The 20,217-nt window shown below is 43.9% G+C and overlaps 1 protein-coding gene across 1 annotated transcript in view; it reads right to left on the reverse strand.

The window, feature by feature from the left end:
• The window catches only part of BTAF1 (B-TFIID TATA-box binding protein associated factor 1), a 3,603,226-nt gene that overhangs the window by 2,697,255 nt on the left and 885,754 nt on the right, over nucleotides 1–20,217 (reverse strand). The window contains exons 13-14 of the mRNA XM_044055641.1: nucleotides 7,598–7,693; nucleotides 7,327–7,503 (exon numbers count right to left, since the gene is read on the reverse strand). Coding sequence (XP_043911576.1) covers nucleotides 7,327–7,503; nucleotides 7,598–7,693 — 273 coding nt within the window. The remainder of the gene's footprint in view (nucleotides 1–7,326; nucleotides 7,504–7,597; nucleotides 7,694–20,217) is intronic.

Consider the following 20,217-nt stretch of genomic DNA (forward strand, 5'->3'; position numbering starts at 1 on the left):
GGTCTATTGTCTGTAAAATCCATTTGTCTCCTGTGATGTGATGCCAGTTTACTGAAAATAAGGCTAGCTTTCCGCCTAAGGGTGCTTCTAGTTGTTCCCTGGTAGGCGGTCTCAGAGCCAAGTCACTGTGATTGTCCTGTGGAAGTGGTGGTGGCTGGATCTGTGGCAGTACTCCGCTGGTTGTTAGGCTGCCACTGGCGTCCCCTGTAGGCACCTCTGGATTGACCCCTGCCTCTTGGGCCTATTCCTGCCTCTCTGAGCTCTGGAGGTGTCTGGAAAGGACCAATTCTTGGAAGGCCAGTTCCTACTAAACCTTGGAGGCTGGACCTGTAAGAAATCCTTGACTATCTGGACAGATTTTGCTTTCTCTTCCACCTTCTTCAGCACCTGCTGTGCAGGGGAGCCAAACAAATTGAGCTTATCCATGGGAGCATCTAGGAGCTTTGATTTAACATGGTCTGGTAAGGACTGCTCTTTTAACCATGCATGCCTTCTGATCACTGTACCAGTCATAGTTCATCTAAAGGAAGCCTCCAGTGCATCATAGCCGCATTTTAAAGAATGATTACTGACCTGCTGAATGTTATGTACCATTTCCTGAACAGATTTTTTGTCTAATGGTTCAGACGAGGACAGTTTTTTAGTTAACTGATCTAACAAATTCCTGATACTGAATCATGTGGAATTGACAGTTTAAGGCCCTAGCCGAAAGAGTAGCAGAAGTGTAAACTTTTTTACCCCATCTCTCTAAAGCCCTAGATTCCCTTTCAGAGGGGAGGGGGATTTTGGCAGAGGTAGCTGCTACAGCCTTGGGTCCCTGGGAGATAGTTTCAGGATCTGCAAAAGGAGCCTTATACAAATGATAATGTGTGTCCGGAACCCTGTAGTACCTGTCGGGCTTAGCAGGGGCCGGAGGAAGAGAATCAGGAGCAGTACAAGCATCATTAAATGCATAAGCCACAACAGTGAGTACTGGAGGAATGGCTAAAGGCCTATGCTGTGGCAAATGCAAAAAGGTCCTAAGCCTTTTCCTAGAGTCTGAAAAATCCTGGCCCTGCCATTGAAATTGTCCCCTCATAGCATGCAAGGTTTCCCCAAAAGAAAATTCCTCAGGCGGAGAGGCAGAAGGAATGGAGTCTTCTGCATCAGAGTCCTCATAAGGAGAATAAGGGCCCTCTGGAGGGTTTGTATTATCTGAATCATCAGAGGAGTAATCTGAAGAAACTGGCTCAGGGGGCTCTGCTCTAGGACTCTTCTCTGGAGGTGGGTGAGAGGCCCTGTCAGGGTGAGGTTGGGATCCCCGGATCAAAGAAATGAGATCCTCTGCTAGACTAAGCATTTGAGAACTAGAGCTAGGCCTGTGAGAGGGGGTCTTAGCAGGCACAGTTTTGGTAGATTTTGCTGCTTTAGCCCTGGCAAAAGCCTTAATCGACATGGATGCAGGGGGCCTAGCAGCTCCACGTGCAGGAGTAGATATATCTAAAGGTATAGTATCAGATAAATCCTGTGAACCTGCAAGAGCAGGTGGGATTTCAGTAGCAGATTCAGCCATGCTGGATGAGGCCTCGGTAGGAGGCAAGCTTTCGGCCGAAGGAAGAACCGTGGACTCTGTTTCAGCCGAAACAGAGACACTCGCGGTTGACTTAACCGTGGTTTCGGCTGAAACCGTGGACCGCGGGTGTCTGTCCTTTTCCTTGCGTTTTTTAGTTAATTGAGAAGTCGGAGTTTCCGACGGCATATTGTAAGCAAAAGCGGAGCCGAAAAACTCCTCAGCAAATTCCGACCGACGTCTAAGCGTCCGTCGGTTGAAAGAAGCACAGGCTAGACAAGCTGCAACGTCGTGGTCTGGGCCTAAACAAGGTAGGCAGTAAGAGTGGAAATCTTTATGAGGTATCTGTTTCCCACAAGTTAAACAGTTATTCACTTTTTCTGACATCGGCTGAGGCAAGAAAGAGTCCCCAACGGGGTACTTAGCTTTTTAGAAGTCTTCGGTAGTAGTAATCTCTGGTTCTGACCGACCGGCACTTGCGAACAGCTTCTGCTTCGGGCGCCACGCGGCAAGAAAGACTGAGGAAAATGGCGTCAGCTGATGCCTTTATACCCGCAGAACTGCAGCTATGACGTCGGGTGAAGTGCGACATCAGCCGAGGCCAGACCCAGACTTTGGAATCCGGCCGACCGAAGGGCTGCCTGAGGCCAGGACAACCCATTTGTAAGGACTGCAGATGCATCCTTGAAGGACATCTGGATAGTGCTTCCTCAAAGCATGGTTTCAAGAGACCCTTGAGTACTAGTTTGTTCTCTCTCCTGTAACACTCTAGGAGAGAAAGCATGGCAGAACAAACACGACTCCGGTAAGTGGATGGCCCCTAGGCAGTAGACAGCTACTGTGGCCATCCGTTAAGGACATCTTTTGGGAGCATTTCATGCACTTTTTTGAACCCGGAGGGTTTACACTCCTTACTTTCCTTGGACACATTACACACACACACAACCTAGAGAGATTGAAAGGGAGAAAAGGAAGGAGGACTAGGTTCTCTAACTAAAATGGGCCTAGCCCTAAGAAGGAGTTACACGAGGACTAGGTCCTCTAACTTAAAAGGGCCTAGCCTGGTGTAGTGAACCACTAGGTCTTCTAACTTAAACAGACCAGAAAGGAAAGCACATGTACACAAGAGAAATCATAAAATACACAATAAATGTCTATATTCCTACAGAAAAACAGGTAGTACACTAGCAATCCTAATAAATTAACAAGCGGATACCCGCCAAAACAAGCAATGTCAAAATAGTGGAACTAACTGCCAAAGGTGACCAAAAAAGGTCAGACTAACAACAGACAAGACAACAGGAGACCCTGTTGACTAAAAGCGGAAAACCGCCAAAAACTCTGCCTAATATCAAAAAATGCGCAACGGCGCCTAAACTAACTGGCACACAGGTTACCAATAACAACTAGTAAACTAAGTTGCACTCACGAAGGGCAAGCAATACAACTGCCTAATCTATTAGCAACACTAAATATACAATAAAGCACTGAATATAAAGAATTTTGAAAAAACTTAGCCAGAGCCAAGAGAAGCAAAACCGAACTCGACACGGCGAATGAGATCTGGGGATTGCACTGGTGAACCATGGGATACCTGCTTAGCCACGAGCCAACCAGAAGTCTTCCAGCTTGTAAATCGGCTCCGAACCCATATGTAAAAATGAAGGTGAAATCAGACTACCTAACTTCATATTTTTGGGAGTGTAAAACTGGCGTATTTCAAAAATTTCCTACAGTTATTCTGTCAAAAATGACGGAGGAGCAAGAAAAAATGACTAACCTACAGAAATGATTAAGTTGAGCTGGGATACAGGATCTGAATTTCCTATACAAAGTAAAGCCTCAAGTTTAATGCTACTTGGCTGCCAAAAAAAAACAATTACTAGAAAACAGAAATAAAAATCTAAACCACCTGTAACTGAAGTACTGAACATTTTAAAGGAGGTAAAAACTACAGGCGGGATATTTAGAAAACAGAAGTGGCAAATTATATAGGAATTCTTGGAACGTGTGGGAACATTAAATGCATAACAATGTTTAGTAGGAGGAGTGAGGTTTAAGGGAAGGCAGAAAATAAGCAATTTATGTAATGTTAGAGTGAAGGAAAATTGTTAAACAATGTATACTCCGTGAAAATAGCAGCAATGCTACTACAGTTTTTTTGTTAATGAAAATGTACTCATTACCATTTCAAATGTGATTTAATAAAGATGTTTAGCAATACAAATACTGTGAAGGCTGTAATACAAAAATATTAAATAATCGTAATTACATTTGAACAAGACTCAAAACAACCCTAAAGGCCTGTTTGCCAAGTCATGAACTTCTTATCAACTGATGAAGATCTAGAACTTACAGCCATCCAAAATATTTCCTCTTCTACCTTCCATAGGTTCCTAACCAATGGCACTCCAACTCATCGCTGAACCATTTGTTCCTCTTCTAAGGGGGAGCAAAATACTTCCAGTTAAGGCAAAAGCTAATTTATTCCCTAATTGGGGAGGTGGGACTTCCTAGCCCATTTGTTCCTCAAAAGAGGCACGAGTTGGGTGTTAGACATGAGACTAGTCTGCCTGGTCCTGTGGACTTCCATCTCAACCACATAAAGTCCTAATCCCCACAACAGCTCCCTAGAGTACCGTGACTGATGCATGTCCCAGAAACATTTTGTAAATACACAGGCTTTCTTCAGTGTATGTGGTATGCCCTCCCCCATCGTGTGTTCTGGATGCTTATACACCATGGGTGTAATACAGAGTATTTCTTCTAGCGGTCACCTAAACACCGAGCCAGAACCACCTCTACTCCCCAAAAATGGACAAGCGAACTTAGGCCACTCTGTGTCATCGTCCTACCTTGATCCCCTCCAGTACCAGTGCTGTAATTCAAGCAAAGGTCTGCTGGGATCACAGTTAGGGTTTCATCACTGTCACAAGGCTAGGTAACAGAATTGCTTAAAACTCCTTAGTCCATATGATACAATCTTCAGGGATAACTCTTGAAAGACCTGAAAACACCAGGAAATACAGCAGCAAATTAATGTACATCAGTAGCTCAAGACCACTTTGTCAAGCCACTTACAGTCCTGAGCAACATACAGTAAATAAACTTGGCATCCTCTGATTTTACAGCTCAACCAACAGCAGGCCACACACTTGGTCCAAAAACAGCTCACTGCACAAACAAATCTAGACATACAATAGCAAGAGCAGTCAGTTAAACAGTCCCTGTATAAACCCAACGTGCAACCTCAATATAAACAACCAAAGTGCAACCTAACAAAAATATTGTGTGCCATAAGGTTTCTTGAAATCAGTAAACAAAACTAACAGCATAAACTAATCTTCTTGGAAACCACCAAAAAACAGTGGATACAGTCAAAACACACATAATCCATGCTGTAGAAAAACCGGCAACAGCAGTAGCAGGACCAGACTGCCAAACAAAGGCTACAAACTAACAATAACTACATTTTCTCACAGTATAATAGAAGCAGTAATGATGACACACTGAAACATACTGCAGTAATTCAAAACACAGAATACTAAGAAAGCTAACAAATACAGCAAGGATAGAACTATTTACTAAAATTACAAGCACTTTGGGTACAAAAAAAAATAAAATCCAAAGTATGACAAAGATAACTCTAGGAAGCTAGCTGCTACCATTTTGGACTTGATACCAACAAAACAGCTCCAACGTCAAAAAGGCACTTTATTCCAAAGCAAAGCTTTTTGGTAGAACACCCTTCTTCAGTGCTAATACTCCATATATTAACAGTATTCACTTTAAAATAAGAGCAAATTTAAAATCATATGATCACAGTCAGCCTCACACACACACACTTCCAATTAAGGAATATAAATACTTAAAAGACAATGTTACACAATTAAAAACATCTACATACATATAAATACAGATTTAAAGATTTTGCTGCTGTCTTCTAACCAGTACAGGTTTAATACTCAGAATTATTCAGACCAGGCTTAGAATCTGCCTGCAGTCTGAAAATCCATTCATATTCTTTATTCTCCAGTATATTTATATTGCCTCCCCTGGCCTCTTTAAAAACTATACTCATAACCCTAAACCTAAAATGTTCTTGACCACTAGTCATAATGTGTTTACTTAATGCGTTTGTTTTGATTTTCCTACAAATATCAGATTTATATTCAATGATTCGCTCCTTTAATTTTCTAGTGGTTTTACCTAAATACAATGATGGACACTTAACACAGGTAGCCAGATAGACCACACTTACAGTATTACAGTTAGCTGAAAGATTATCAGACTGCAGGCAGACTCTAAGCCTTGTCTGAATAATTCTGAGAGTATTAAATCTGTACTGGTTAGAAGACAGCAGCAAAATCTTTAAATGTGTACTTATATGTATGTAGATGTTTTTAATTGTGTAACATTATGTCTTAAATATTTATATTCCTTAATTGGAAGGGGGGGTGTGATCGGCTATGATCAAATGATTTTGAATTTGCTCTTATTTAAAGTGAATACTGTTAATATGGAGTATTAGCACTGAAGAAGGCTGTTCTACCCAAAAGCTTTGCTTTGGAATAAAGTGCCTTTTGGCATTGGAGCTGTAGTGTTGGTGTTTGGTATTCCTCTTAAGAGTCTCCAGTTACCACAGTATCAACTTTACCTTATAACATTTTGGACTTGCACAGAACAATTCAAGAAATACCCAATGCCCCATCCCAGAACCACATCACTCATGAGGCAGAGCTCAGAGGCATTTCTTTTAATGCACAACTCCAGTAGTTTTCCATGCACATACCACCACCAATGATTCAATACATGTCCTGCCTCATGCATCTACTATTAGCAGTTTGATGAAGCCAAGAGCACCTTTCTATGTATACGGCACATCCAAGTACAGTACAGTGTCACTGATGCACAGATCAGAATGCATATCCTAAAGGGCAAGCAATCTGCAAATAATTCTGGTATAAGCTGAAAGGAAGTATGTGATCACAGACCTTTATTCTTCTGCACCTGGGAGCCAAAACTCAAGCTTGGCAGAGGTGTTTATTGCTAAACTGTAACTTGTTTTTCTTTTGGCTTTTCCTGGTTAGGGGTCGCCACAGCGGAACTCCGGTCCGCCAATGATTGGCAGTCTATTTTTATGGTGCCGAGGTGCCAGCCCGACGTCCAACCTTCAACGAAGGCACGCCCATTCATGCATGTCTTTTGAATGCCACTCAACCGCGGGGAGGACATGCAGACTCCACACAAAAGGCGCTCCAGCCGAGAATCGAACGGGAGAACCTCTTGCTGTGAGGCGACAACGCTACCGCTGCACCACCGCGGAATACACTGTAACTAAGGGACAATAATTCCATCAGAAAAGGTCACATAAATGGGACACCAAGTGAACTTGGAAACCCATTTCCTATAACTGCATATTGTACTTCTGAAATACTTTCAGTAACATTACCAATGAGATCACCAACACAGGTTTTGTTCACTGTTCTCAATGCTCTCTAGTGGAAAAACAAAGTCTAACCTATAAAATAAGCATTTACACAAGCAAACTCATTTAAAGACATCAGCTGCAAAATTAAACTGAAGTGAATATCCAATAAGTTCTAACTCACCCAGGAAGATTTGACATTGTACACATCAGGATGACAAGTATAGCTGCGTAATTTGACTATCTTTACAATCACCTAAACTGGTGAAACATGGTGTTCATGAAATATCAGCATTAATACAAGCTTGTTAACTATACCACTCAATCTGCAATGAAAAGAAATACTTACATGTCGAACTGCCAGTGCATACTTAATTCCCAAAAGCCCACCATGTCTCACTTCCCACTGGTCTTGGGTCAGAAGCTTCAGAAGAACATCAACAGTATTATGGACTCCAGTCTCATTCATATATTTCAGTACAACACCCAATGTTTGAGCACAGGTCTCACGAACTGGTGCCACAACCTATGCAGAAATGCAAATATGACAAATGCAGATAAGAATTCAAACATTTATGCTTCGAAATGAATCAGGACATCTATAAATGGTGTCAACTTACTTCATCAGAAATAAAATCTCCAAATCTGTCCAGAGCAAATACACAAAGCAATCTGATGACAAGATCTTCTAACCACTCTTGATGCTGCTGTTCCAGCTGTGAAAAGCAAAAGTACACCATCACTTAATCACTGCATACAATATGATGGACATTACTCAATGCACTAATACATATTTTGGTGCTACATTAGTCTTCATTCTTAGATAGGTTACTCAAAAAATGAAACCAAACTCTAGAATGTGTATATTTTATCAAGGACCAGGTAGAAGCATACTGATGTATTTTTGCATTCAAAACAATGTACTGAAAGGTATCTAAGGGAGCATCATGTCTGATCTAATCTAAACCCCAAGTATCTCAACATGTCATAAAAAAACATATTGGATGTCATTTCGTAACAATTTTAACACCTTTAAATCAGTTGCATCCTAATATGGAGAAGTCTGAACTTCCTTCAGTAGTACATTTCAGCAAGAAGGCCAAGATCTTCAGAAGATTATCTGTGGCCATCTACCACAACTCAATCACAAGTACCCTTCTTGCTTTGCAGCCACATTTATAAGTCTATCTACTGACCAAGTGTTACATGAATTTCATATTTAAAAATAGTGAACATGAAGTCGGTTTACAACTACTACTGTAAATTCTGCCAAGATCGGCATGAACATTTTCATGCCAAACCGCCTGAACCAACTCTAGTATTCTTCCGCACATGGCATGAAGTGTGCCAGATTTCCTCTTGTACAGTCTTAAATACAGACATACATAATTTTGTTCCATTATTTCAGCTAGCATTCCATGAGGTAAAATATATGCAGAAAAGCCTGGTGGCAGAATGAATGATAGCAAAGTCGTTAAGCCCTGATATCTTCTCGGCCTCCTACAAACTGCAATGACGCTAACTTACTATGCCACAAACAGGGAGAATGTGCTAGTGGACTCTACAGTGCATGGAAGAGAAACACAAAGCCAGACAAACGCCCAAAGACTGAGGACTACTGGTAAGCAGCACACAGTCGCAAAAAAAAATTTCAGAAATTCTGAACTACCATGATATGCAACTCATAAATCTTTGCTTCTTAACCTTTTAGTTAATTTTTTTTCACATCAAGGAGCTAAAGGTTTCAAGGTTCAAATACAACAGGAATCACCAGTTGAAAACCTTAGCTTTTGATGTAAGCTGAGCTTAAAGGGAGGACTGACTGAAGTGATTCTGGCCAATACGAGGGGGACATCGGTGCATGTACTCAGTAGACTCCAGCTATTATGAGAACACAACATTGCTGAAGTGCAACAGGATACTGTCCCAGGACATGGAACCTTCGGGTACCATGCACAATTTTCTAGATGGACTAAGATTTTTTTTTTTTTTTTATCTCTTGCCAGACCTGCAGTATGGCTCTTCTAAACTTTACCCAGCCAGCTTATTCATTCTGTTTGGGCCAACAGCCAAGCAACACCAGGCTATGAGTCCTACAACCCATTTAATCCTACCAGCTGTCTCTCCTCACCCTATTCATTTCCATTACATCCCGTCTTGGGTGAGGAAGCCTGCTTCCAAGTCTGGTGATCGTTCCCATGATAGAAGGCCATCATCCCTTGAGGCAAACTCTGTGACCACAACTGCTGCCTGCCTCATTGCAATTGTTTCCGCACACTCTTCCAGCTATTTGCTAATGCACATGGGTGGCTTGTACTTGCCTGCTCATGTTCCACAGCTACATCATCTGCTGTTCTCACTAAGCATTAGTAAAATGGTGAGCTACAGCCTCTTCATTGCCCTCTGAGATAGGTGAGCCAGTGTCAAGTCCAACTATTTAACTAATGAAATCATTCCAGGCGATCTGTTAAGGATTCTCTCAATCTAGCAATCATAATCATCTAAACTTTCTGGAAAAGACCGATTTGCTGTGCAGTATTCTGTTTGCCCCCTGCCCAAAGGAAATATGGGATGATTTCCTCTGTTCCTCCACAAATAACTACTTGACAGGTTCATTACATTTGAAAGGGAGGTAATGAATCACTTGAGAAGTAATATTTAAATTAACATCATTTGCACTGCTTGAATTCATTTTTAGAAGTCCATTATAAAATAAATCCTCTGAAACACAATTTCTGCCTTTTAATATTCAACAAGTAATATAACTATATCTTGGACTGTTAAGTATCACATGCTGACATGTCCCATAACAGTAAATTAATTTTACATCCCAATTCAGATAAACATGTAGTTTTACTTATCTTACAGAGTGAAATGACCACAACTATTCTAATTTATCAAAAATGATATGATCACCTCTATGCTCCCACTTGGCACCAACATGGCACCTGTAAATAAGACTCATTAGAAACTTAGTATCCTCAGAAGTAAAAGCAAATTTCCTTTTTCGTTAACTCTTCAGCAGCCTGCTCTCTTTTTCACATAAAACTAACTTTTTTCTCCCGACTCTGGTTTCTAACAGAGTGAAAGAACATCTTAAAGCTGTTTAAATGTACAAACTTGTGTAAGAGTAATGGCTATAGTCTACACCCACAATTCAAAGACTTACACTAAAGATCTTTGAAAAAAACACACATAGTAAGTAGGCATGAATCACTCTGCTGATAGCAAAACTCCGATGTGAATGCAGAAGGTAAAGCACTTGAAACACAGAGAGCTTAAGAAACTAACACTGGCTTTGACACTGCTTCACCCACGTAGAAAGATTTAATGAAATGCAGGCATGAATCCAGCAGAAGCCTATATAGGGAGTAACGGACGACTGTTAAAATCCGACTGGGATGAAGAAAAGGCAGGTGGAATAAGGCTGCGTGTCAAAAAATCATGCTGCAATTCACAACTGACACACTCATCTGTAACCACAAGAATAAACTAAAGCTTAAAAAAAAAAACTCTGTGCAACACTTGAAGGGTTTCTGCAGGGGACTTCTCTCCTTGCACCAATCATTTTGGATGGGAGCTGTAATTGCAAATCCATGTACGAGAGTTAAATGAATATCTTATCAAATTTCTGCCAAGTAAAACCCTAGTATTATGATTTAATGTGTTACAGTGACACTTCCACTCATTAAGCTGCAGAAGACTAAGCTGTATTTGCCCAGATGTTGAACATGTCAATATCCAGAACGAGACAATTCTGAAGAGACAGCCTATATAAAAAGTCTTTATCAACATCTTTGCGATCCTCTAGCAAACAATTCATCAGAGATATCAAATGCTGAGAGAGACCTGTGTCCCACTGCCAGACATAATATTCTATCACTCCTTCTTCAAAGGGAGACCTGCATGTTCGTTTAGCTATCACACCACTGAATAGTTATCAAGAGGGTCCATAGAATTTGTGTCTAGTCAAATGTATTTAGAGCCAAAAGGACTGTAAATATATCAAAATAGTGTATGTGGAGCCCACAGTTAAGGAAGGGCAATTTCCCCTGAATTGTGGAACAGCACAGCAAAGCTTCACAACCTGGCAACAAACCATCAGCTACTCAGAATCTGTGATAGGTCTCTTCCATCCCTTTGATTGAACCTACCTGGAAATCTGAAGTGACTATCCCCACTTCTGCACAACTATGCAACAGTCGGACACCAGAAGATGACCCATAAACACATTTCAACTCTTAAGTCAGATACCTCACAATCCAACACGTCTGCATCCTAAGTAGGCAAATGGCACCATGAAGGTCAGTGGAGTGACAAAACCCAAATGGTGCAAAAGCAAAAAAATCAAAATTCTACAAGTGTATACATACACTATTTCACAACCTTACAAAACACAGCCTGCTGTACTTGATGCAACATGGCTTCAGATCAGATCTGACCTCAGTACCGACAGCTATTTTATCCTAAGTGCTGCTCTAACTTGTTAGTACAACTAGCTTCACGTCTACCATATTCTTCAACATACTGAAAGCATTCAATATTCTCCTTCTCAAATGATATGAGCAATTATACTTGTAAAATTGATTTCTCTAATGGTTTATTAGCTTCCTCTCGGACATCTGTTTTCTGCAAGACTTTGATCCTCATCTGTCCTCACCAAGGCTGCCACATTCATGACACTTTCCATATGCAACTAGTACCACAAATGGTATTGTGAAGCCCCACCAATGGCCCAGTAATCCAGGATCCTCAATCCTCACCACTGGCAATAGTGGGGGATGTACAAAATGGGAGGATGACAAGTACACGCAGTAAAGTGCAATTTCCCTTAACAGCACACAGAGACCACAGTCTGTCTGGGGTTGGTTTCTCCCTCTTTCTCCAAATCCCAAATAAGTCTCCCCAACGCCACAGCTAGAGAGTTGAGATCTCCACTAAGAGGCCAAGCAAAAACCTCCAGCACCTTCTCCGTCCAACCAGTGTTTCATGTCCCTGCCCAAGTAGCTGACACACACACTGAGGTTTGACACACACACACCTATTATATATATATATATATATATATATATATATATATATATATATATATATATACACACACACACACACACACACACACAAACCTGGGGAAGGCTGGCACAGGTTTACTAGCTATGCCCCCTTCTGCCCAGACTAAGGTAGTTTTCACTGCCACCAGCCACTACTTATCAGCTACTTTAAGGCCCTTAGCAAAGGGTGTCCAATCTTGCTGTGTAATGTTATTAATCCAAATGGTAGTTTGACTAAGAGCAAGGCTATTAGGAGTGGCCTGCACAGTGTCACCAAATAGATATGCAAGTACTCTAAGATCTTAAATATCTCTAGACAGACGAGCCACCATTTAAAGGTTTAAATATATTTAATAAATAAAAGAACAAGAACATTCAGTAAACAATCAGTTACTTCAGAGTTCAAAAATCAGAGGAAATATTTAAAACATTGCAGGACAGTGTCAAATAAACAGAAAACATCTAAGCTATAGTTCAGTATATTCCTAACTGTATCCAAGAAATATAACTGTACCTTAGTTAACTTACTTCCAGAGCCAGGCAAGACAGATGCGGTGAGTGGGTTTTCCAGCTGATGCTGTCAGGTCAAAGACAAATTACAAAATGCACTCTCTCTTTCACACACACAGAGTTCCTAAATTAATATTTTAAATATCACTGCTGGGGTAGCTGGCAGCAAGACATCACTTCTTGTCATCTGACTATCAGTTCCCAGCTAAATTCCCATTGCTAGACACTACCAGCATTTAGCATCTCCCTGTGAAAACAAACAAGGGCCCCTCACAGAACTTTTGGCAAATGGAAGTCATAAAATAATTTACATTCCTCCACATGTAAAGACAATACAAAAAACTTCTAGTTCTAGACATTGCGTCTGTTGCTGCACTGAAACTAAGAGATAACATCTTTTGTTTATGGCCCAGCTAAAGTAACTTAACCTCAACCATTCTTCTGAAATTTTGCAAGTTCATCTCTAAACAGTCACAACAGTGTATAAAAAATCTCTTCAGCACACGTCTACACAATATGACATACTTCTAATACATTTGTAACACAGCCATATGAATCACGTTGCTATTCGCAAATGACACACAATCACTTACAAAATCCCAGACAGCTGGGCTGGCAGTATCTCCTTCTGTCACACTTCTATATGAATCATGTTAATATTCACAAATTACAACTTACAAACTTCCAGCAAGCTAGGCTGACAGTCTTTCCTTTTGTGATAGGTATTGTCCACTGTTGGGTCAATAAAAGCACCTTTATGGCTGGGTCAGGCAGAACCTCTCTCAGCTAAAGGCAACCCCCAAGGACTGCAACCACAGAAGTAACTACTAGGGCTGCTAACAGCCAAGGCTCTCATAAGGGCATCTAGAAGCCAGTAATTCAAACAATGAAATGCATTCAAGCTCCCTTTCTCCTACCAAGGATGTAGCTACTGTGGCCGCCACTAGGAGTACAGAAAAGAAGACTAAACAAGAACACTATTTACTAAAAGTTGTGTCCAGCAACAGCAAGTCAAAGAACCACCTGTGCAGATCTCCAGATATTCATTTACTAAAGCAGCAGTCATGCCTGCTGATGCCCATCCAGGTGCCCTGTAGCATCAGATGCACTATCCACTGGACAGCCATTACCTGGAACCTGATGCAATGTATATGTTTACTGAAGTCAAACATAGAGAGGATGGGGACTGCAATCGCCCCCTTTCAGAACTTGAAAAATGCAGGAAATGAAACTTATGGTTTCTTTTTTTCATTAAAAGGAGAAAAGACTGAAGAGGCACAACTGCAGAGTGCCAAAGAAAAAAATAAGGGAGTATCTGGATAATACGTATGAGTTTAGAAAGATTGCCGTTAAGCAACTAATTTTACCATAACTCCAAAGCACAAAAACTTTTAGCACAACGACTTAGGCAACAGAAAGTGAAAATGTTCACCAAATGAGATCCAGAAGAGGTAGAGATATTTTGGAAAGTATGTAAAAGTTTAGGCAGAGAAATGGAGAAATCAAGAAAGAGCACTAGTTAAACAGGACTAGGGCAACAGATGGAGTATCCGGACAAACTTGATCTAGTGGACCATGTACAGCCAGACTGCAGCACCTCAGCAACTTTAGGATAATCAGGACCAAACAGTGAAAGACATGGTAAGTGAAGTTAAAATTTTAGACACATTTAGCTGTAACTGTAAAGCCAGTCTGTATCTCACAAGACCAGAATGGTACGACTGGAATGAAAAGTGCTGGTGAAAAATTTAGCAGTGGAATTCTGCATCCAATGCAACTGGGCCACATCACCATCAATAAACACAAGGTAAAGAGCATTACAGTAGTCTGAGCACATGTAATGTCTTCTGTGAAGCTTGCCCATTAGACTATCTTTGGTCCAAGGGGTGCAAGTGAATGCCTAACCATCTTAACAGCAATATTCATCTGCATGTGCATTCTGCATGACATATGCAAGCAATCTGCAAATGGCCCAAGAAATCCTTCATATGTATGGAACAAACTCAAACCAACTCTTGTGATCATTCCTGTATCTTTACAACCTGGAACATCATCATCTAGCTACCCTCAACAGTCCAGTGAATGTTGCAGAGGAGCAACATGCACTGATAAAGCCAATCCTGGCAATCCGGTACAGGAGCTTCACTGGTCTCTATCGTGAATGGTTCCACTCTTCCATAAAGGTAGACAAGCTGATGAAAGTTCATAATCTCAGTATATTAAATGGCTTTCAATACAACTGCTTCTTGGCAAGTCTGATTGTTTATGTGATGTGGGGAAAAAAGAAGTTATGTACTCACCATAACATTCCACATGAGTAGGTAACTTCATTTGTCTGCAACCTGTGGGTATCCGATCCAATTTGGATCCGAGACGGCAGCTTTCCTAGCTAAAAGATCCGAGCTCTCCATCTCCCTCTAACCCTCAGATCAAGTTTGCCAAAAAAAAGGTAATAGGAAAATTACTATAACACAGGAAGGGATTACAATACATTCCACTGGATGTCATCTGGAAAAGACATATCCTGATCTTTTGATAACGAACTAAGGGTCCGGGGGATGGAGGGAGGGTCGGTTGCAGACAAATGAAGTTACCTACTCAGATGGAATGTTATGGTGAGTACATAACTTCTTTATCTGAAGTAGTTAACTTCATTTGATCAGCAACCTGTGGGACAGAGTCCCCAGCTACCAACAACTTGGGAGGCCCTTATGGAAGGATATTCCGGAGCACTGCGGAGCCAAAAGATGCGCGTCCTCTGGATATTAAATCCAATTTATAGTGTGTAATAAAAGTATGAGAGGAAGCCCAAGTAGCTGCTGAGCAAATGTCATCCAAAGAAACCCTTGACAAGAAAGCAGCAGAAGTAGCCATAGATCGGGTAGAATGGGCTCGCACTCTCAGGGGCTCAGGATGACCAGAACTTTTGTATAAGAGGAGGATGCCTTGGGAAATCCATCTAGCTAAGGTTACTTTAGTGACTGGTTTCCCCAGACAGGATTTAGCAAAAGAAACAAAAAGTTGATCTGATTTTCGAAGATCTGCTGTTCTGTTTAAGTAAAAACGTAACTATCTGTGAGCATCCAGACAATGAAGTCTATATTCTCCTCTGTTTTGCTAATTAGGAAAGAAGACAGGCAGATTGATGGACTGGTTGATATTGGCTTCTGAAGCCACTTTGGGCAGAAAAGAGGGATTAGTCCTGAGGGAGACCCTGTCTTTATGAAAGATAATGTACGGAGGCTTACTGCAAAGAGCGTGAAGCTCCGATATCCTCCTAGCAGAAGTAATGGCAATCAGGAAGACGGTCTTCCAAGATACATATTTTAAGTCGACTGAAGCCGCTGGTTCAAAAGGAGGCCCAGTCAGAGCTTGAAGAACTAGGGTAAGATCCCATGGAGGCACTGCATCTTTAATAGGGGCTCTTAACAAAAAGGTTCCTTTCATGAATGTTTTTCAAATCTTGGAGGATGCTAGGGGGCCTGAACTGTTTCCAACGTGGTAGTGGGAAACAGCTGACCCCATTCGAGGAAGATTTGTTTTGCTACTGCTGGGTTCAGAGACCACTCGTAAGGTGAGAGGATCGTTCGACTCAACTTGTCCGCTAAGATGTTTCACCGACCCGGAATGTGCATTGCTATGAGAAAGCAGTTGGTGGATATCGCCCATTCCCACACTCTCATTGCCTCTCTGCAAAGTGGATAAGATCTGGTTCCCCCGTTTATGTACCAGACTACTGACATGTTTTGTCTGTTTGCACTGCAATAGTTCCTGGAGGAAGAAGGGGATGGACAGCCTGCAATGCTAGAAGCACCACCCTCATCTCCAGGACACTGATATGCAGTGAGGTCTCTGTGAGAGTCCACGTGCCTTGGATGGATCTGCCCGTGTAATGCCCCCCCCCCACCAGAGGAGAGATGCGTCCGTGGTCACCGTGACTTGGGGAGGGGGTATAACGAAAGGGCGGCCTTCCCGGAGATCTCTGGAGCGGAGCCACCAAAGAAGTGACTCCCTGCAAATCCTGCTGAGGGGAATAGGTGTAGACAGGGGGTGAAATAGAATGGACCATTGAACTTGCAATGTCCATTGAAGGATTCTCATCTTCAGATGAGCGAAAGGTGACAGACTGATGGCCACTGCCATGGATCCCAGGGCCCTCAGGACTAGTTCCGCTGGGGGGGGGGCTGATGATTGTAAAGGATCTAGAATGTGAAGGCTTAGATTGCGAAGTCTGTCCTCTGTCAGACAGACTCTGGATTGTGTAGTGTCTATCCTGGCCCCTATGAGTTCCAAAATTTGAGTAGGTTGAAGGGAGAATTTCTTGTGGTTGACTGTGATCCCTAGATGGCAGGCTAGACGCAAGAAATAGTCCCTGCCTGAGCAGAGTTGATGCCTGGTGGGGGGCGGTTAGGAGCCAGTCCAGGTAAGGAAAGACCTGTATTCCCTGAAGCCTCAGGTGGGCCCCTACAACTGCCATGACCTTGGTGAACACCCTGGGGGCTGTGGTGAGACCGAAGGGTAGGACCCTGAACTGATAATGGTTGGCTCCCAGCCGAAAGCAGAGGAACCTCCTGGATTGTCTGTCCATAAGAATGTGGTAGTACGCATCCTTGAGGTCTATCGAGCACATCCAGTCATTCTCCTGCAAAAGTGGGAGAATGGACTGAATAGTGACCATCTGGAATTTTTCTTTGGCGACTGACAGGTTCAGTGTGGACAGGTCGAGAATGGGTCGTAAGTCCCCCACCTTTTTTGGCACCAAAAAGAACCTGGAGTAAAAGCCTGATCCAGATTGCTCGAGGGGGACGCGCTGGATGGCTCTTTCTTAGCAGCCCTCGAATTTCGGATGCTGCTGCCTCCCTCTGATCGGGTGGAACATTGGGGGGTCCTCTTGACCGGGGAGGATAAGTTAGGAAAGGGAAAGAACAGCGTCTGGATATGATTCGGAGCACCCAGCGATCTGTCATAATGGACTCCCAATTTGCTAGGTGTTCCGAGAAGCGCCCTCCCAACTGCCTCCAGAGAGGAGCAGTCGGGCAACCCCTCAGGGCTGCTGCACGGGTCGATCCGAAAAAGGTTCTCTTGACCCAAACTTCTTCGGCCCACCTCTGCCTCTGGGCCGGCGTCCACCCTGTCCTCTGCCTCTGAAGGACGAGGGATCTGGAGCGAAACAGGATTGTTGAGCTTTTCGGAACCACATCTTGTTTTGTCCTCTTTGGTTCCTGGAGTAGGACCTCTGAGGAGCAGAGAAGCAGATCCAGACGGCAGACGTCTTCCCGTCTTTCTCACTCTAGAGAAGCATATCGCGGACGGTTTTGCCGAAGTGTCAAACCATCAAAAGGGGCGTTCGCGAACGACGCCTTGAAGGGTTCTACAAAATCGCAGAGACTGAGCCAGACCTGTCTACTTAAGACAACGCCCGTTGCGCTAGCTCTAGCCGTTCCCTCCGTAGCATGGGAGAGAAGCCGAATAGATGTGTTGGTAACTGACTTGAGAGTGGCCACTCGAGCCAAGAAGGTCCGCTTGTCCTCGGCCGACATGGACTCTGGGGGTGACCTAACGTACTCTTTAATCAGGTCCCACTGGAGCCGAATCACATGTGCCATATAATTCAGTGACCTTACAGAGAAGGTCGCTGAAGTGAACATCCACTTTCCAAGGTGGTCCATCATCTGAGACTCCTTGTCTGGAGGATGCACAGAGGAACTCTCCTGTGCTAATTCCTTTTTATTGGCAGCCGCCACCACCATGGCATCCACTGGGGCACCCTTACTCCAAACTGTCCTATCCGTGGGAGGGCTGAGGATCCTGTCCGGTCTCTTGGGTATTGGCTCGATAGTGTCCAGCTCCTTCCATGCCCTGGTAGTTATGAAGTCCACCAGGGGGTTGGCGGGAGGGGACACCCAAGAGGTAGATGGGCTTGCATCAAATGCCTCCAGAAACACAGACTCATCAGAGGAAGGTTTTTGGGCAGACCACCCCCCTCTAACACGCAACCATTTCCATAATGTCTCCAAAGGAGACGTCTTCGGGGGGTGACCTTGGGGAACCTTCCCCTAAGTCTGTGTCCTCCGTGAGGGACTCGTGAGTCCAAGTGCCTCCTCTTGCACTTTCGTTTGTGAGGGACCTCCGCGGGGGGGGCTGTCCAAGAGGCCTCACCAACAATGTCCTATTCCTCTACGGGAACAATCTGGGATGTAGGCGCAGGCTGTCCCTGGGGCCGGATGATGGAAGACAGGCCCATCTGAGTGGGAATGGCGGGTGGATCCGTAGCAAGAGCCTCGAATCCCTAGAAAGGACCCTCTCTACGACGTCGAATGCAGAGGGAGAACTGCTTTCCCTCGGATCCGAAAGCAGTCCCTTCGGATCTGACATGCGGACCGGTGCCCAAAGGTGACCCGATCGGATCCGAAAGGGTAGTGTGCTCTGACCTTAATGGAGCTGAAGGCCCACTAACCCCTCCGGATCCAATGCTCAACTCATGGCCCCGAGACCTCGGATCTGAAAATGGATCAGACAGACTCGAGGGTACAGTCGGCGCCGAAGTAGAAAACGCTGTCGGCACAGACCCCACCCCGGCTCCGAAGCTAGTCGGATCCGACAGCTCCGAACCCAGATAGCGGGTCGGAGAAGGAACAATGGAGGTGAAAACAGGTGTCGTGCCCCCCCCCCCAGAGGGGGGGAGGCAAGAGCACTCCCATCTGCAGCTGGGCCTGGAGAAATCGACGCATCATCCGGTCCATGTCTGCGTCGGATAAACTCCTTGTAGATCTGGATGAGGCCACCGAGGCTGGTCTGGACGGCCGTCTAGACGACCTCGAAGGTGACCGGGTCTACTCCTCCGGCTCCGGGGAGAAACGTGGAGAACGGAGCCGGGAGGGGGAAGGCCCGGAGACCTTAAGGGGAGAGGCAAGCTGTTTGGACGGCGGTGCCGAAGGAATCGACTCGGACCACCTCATGTGGCTGTGGTGCCTCTCTTTCGCTCTCTCCCTATCCCTTTTTGTCCTTTTTGCCGTTCCTTTCCTCCTGGGCCAACAAGGGAGGTTGAGTCCCGGCCAGGGGATTGGGAGCAGCAGGTGGGGCAGCCACGGCTGGTGCCACGGAGGAGGACAATGAAGTGGAATCAGGGGGCAAAAGGCCCGCAAGGATAAGTTTCGTCCTCCTATGGTTCAAAGCCCTGGGGTTGAAGGCTGCACAAATAGTGCAGCCCGAAGAGAGGTGATCAACCCCCAGGCAAATGATGCACCGAGTGTGGCCATCCGCTGGGGACAGCTTATGGCCACACTCGGTACATTTAGCGAAGATAGCTTTAGGGCCTTCAGACATTATAGAAAAGAAAACAGGCCCGCACGCACACACCTTCACACACGCAGTGGGGGGAGGGGAATAAATTTAACTTAACCAAAAAAGTTTAAAACTACCCAGAAAAGTTAAGAAAGTTAAGGGGGAGTTCACACACACAAAGACAGACAAAGTTTTGACAGAAAATTAAACTTTTTAATCCTAAACTCACAGTACCACGCTCGGAGCTTGATCTGAGAAGCTTACAAAAGCCGCGGCAAATGAGATCTCAGGGTTAGAGGGAGATGGCAGGGCATTATAGGTAGGGGGAGGAGCTTGGAGCTCGGATCTTTTAGCTAGGAAAGCTGCCGTCTCGGATCCGAATCGGATCCGATACC

Source organism: Protopterus annectens, chromosome 14.part0, assembly GCF_019279795.1.
Source record: "Protopterus annectens isolate FY-2018-M chromosome 14.part0, PAN1.0, whole genome shotgun sequence".
Lineage (NCBI taxonomy): Eukaryota > Metazoa > Chordata > Ceratodontiformes > Protopteridae > Protopterus > Protopterus annectens.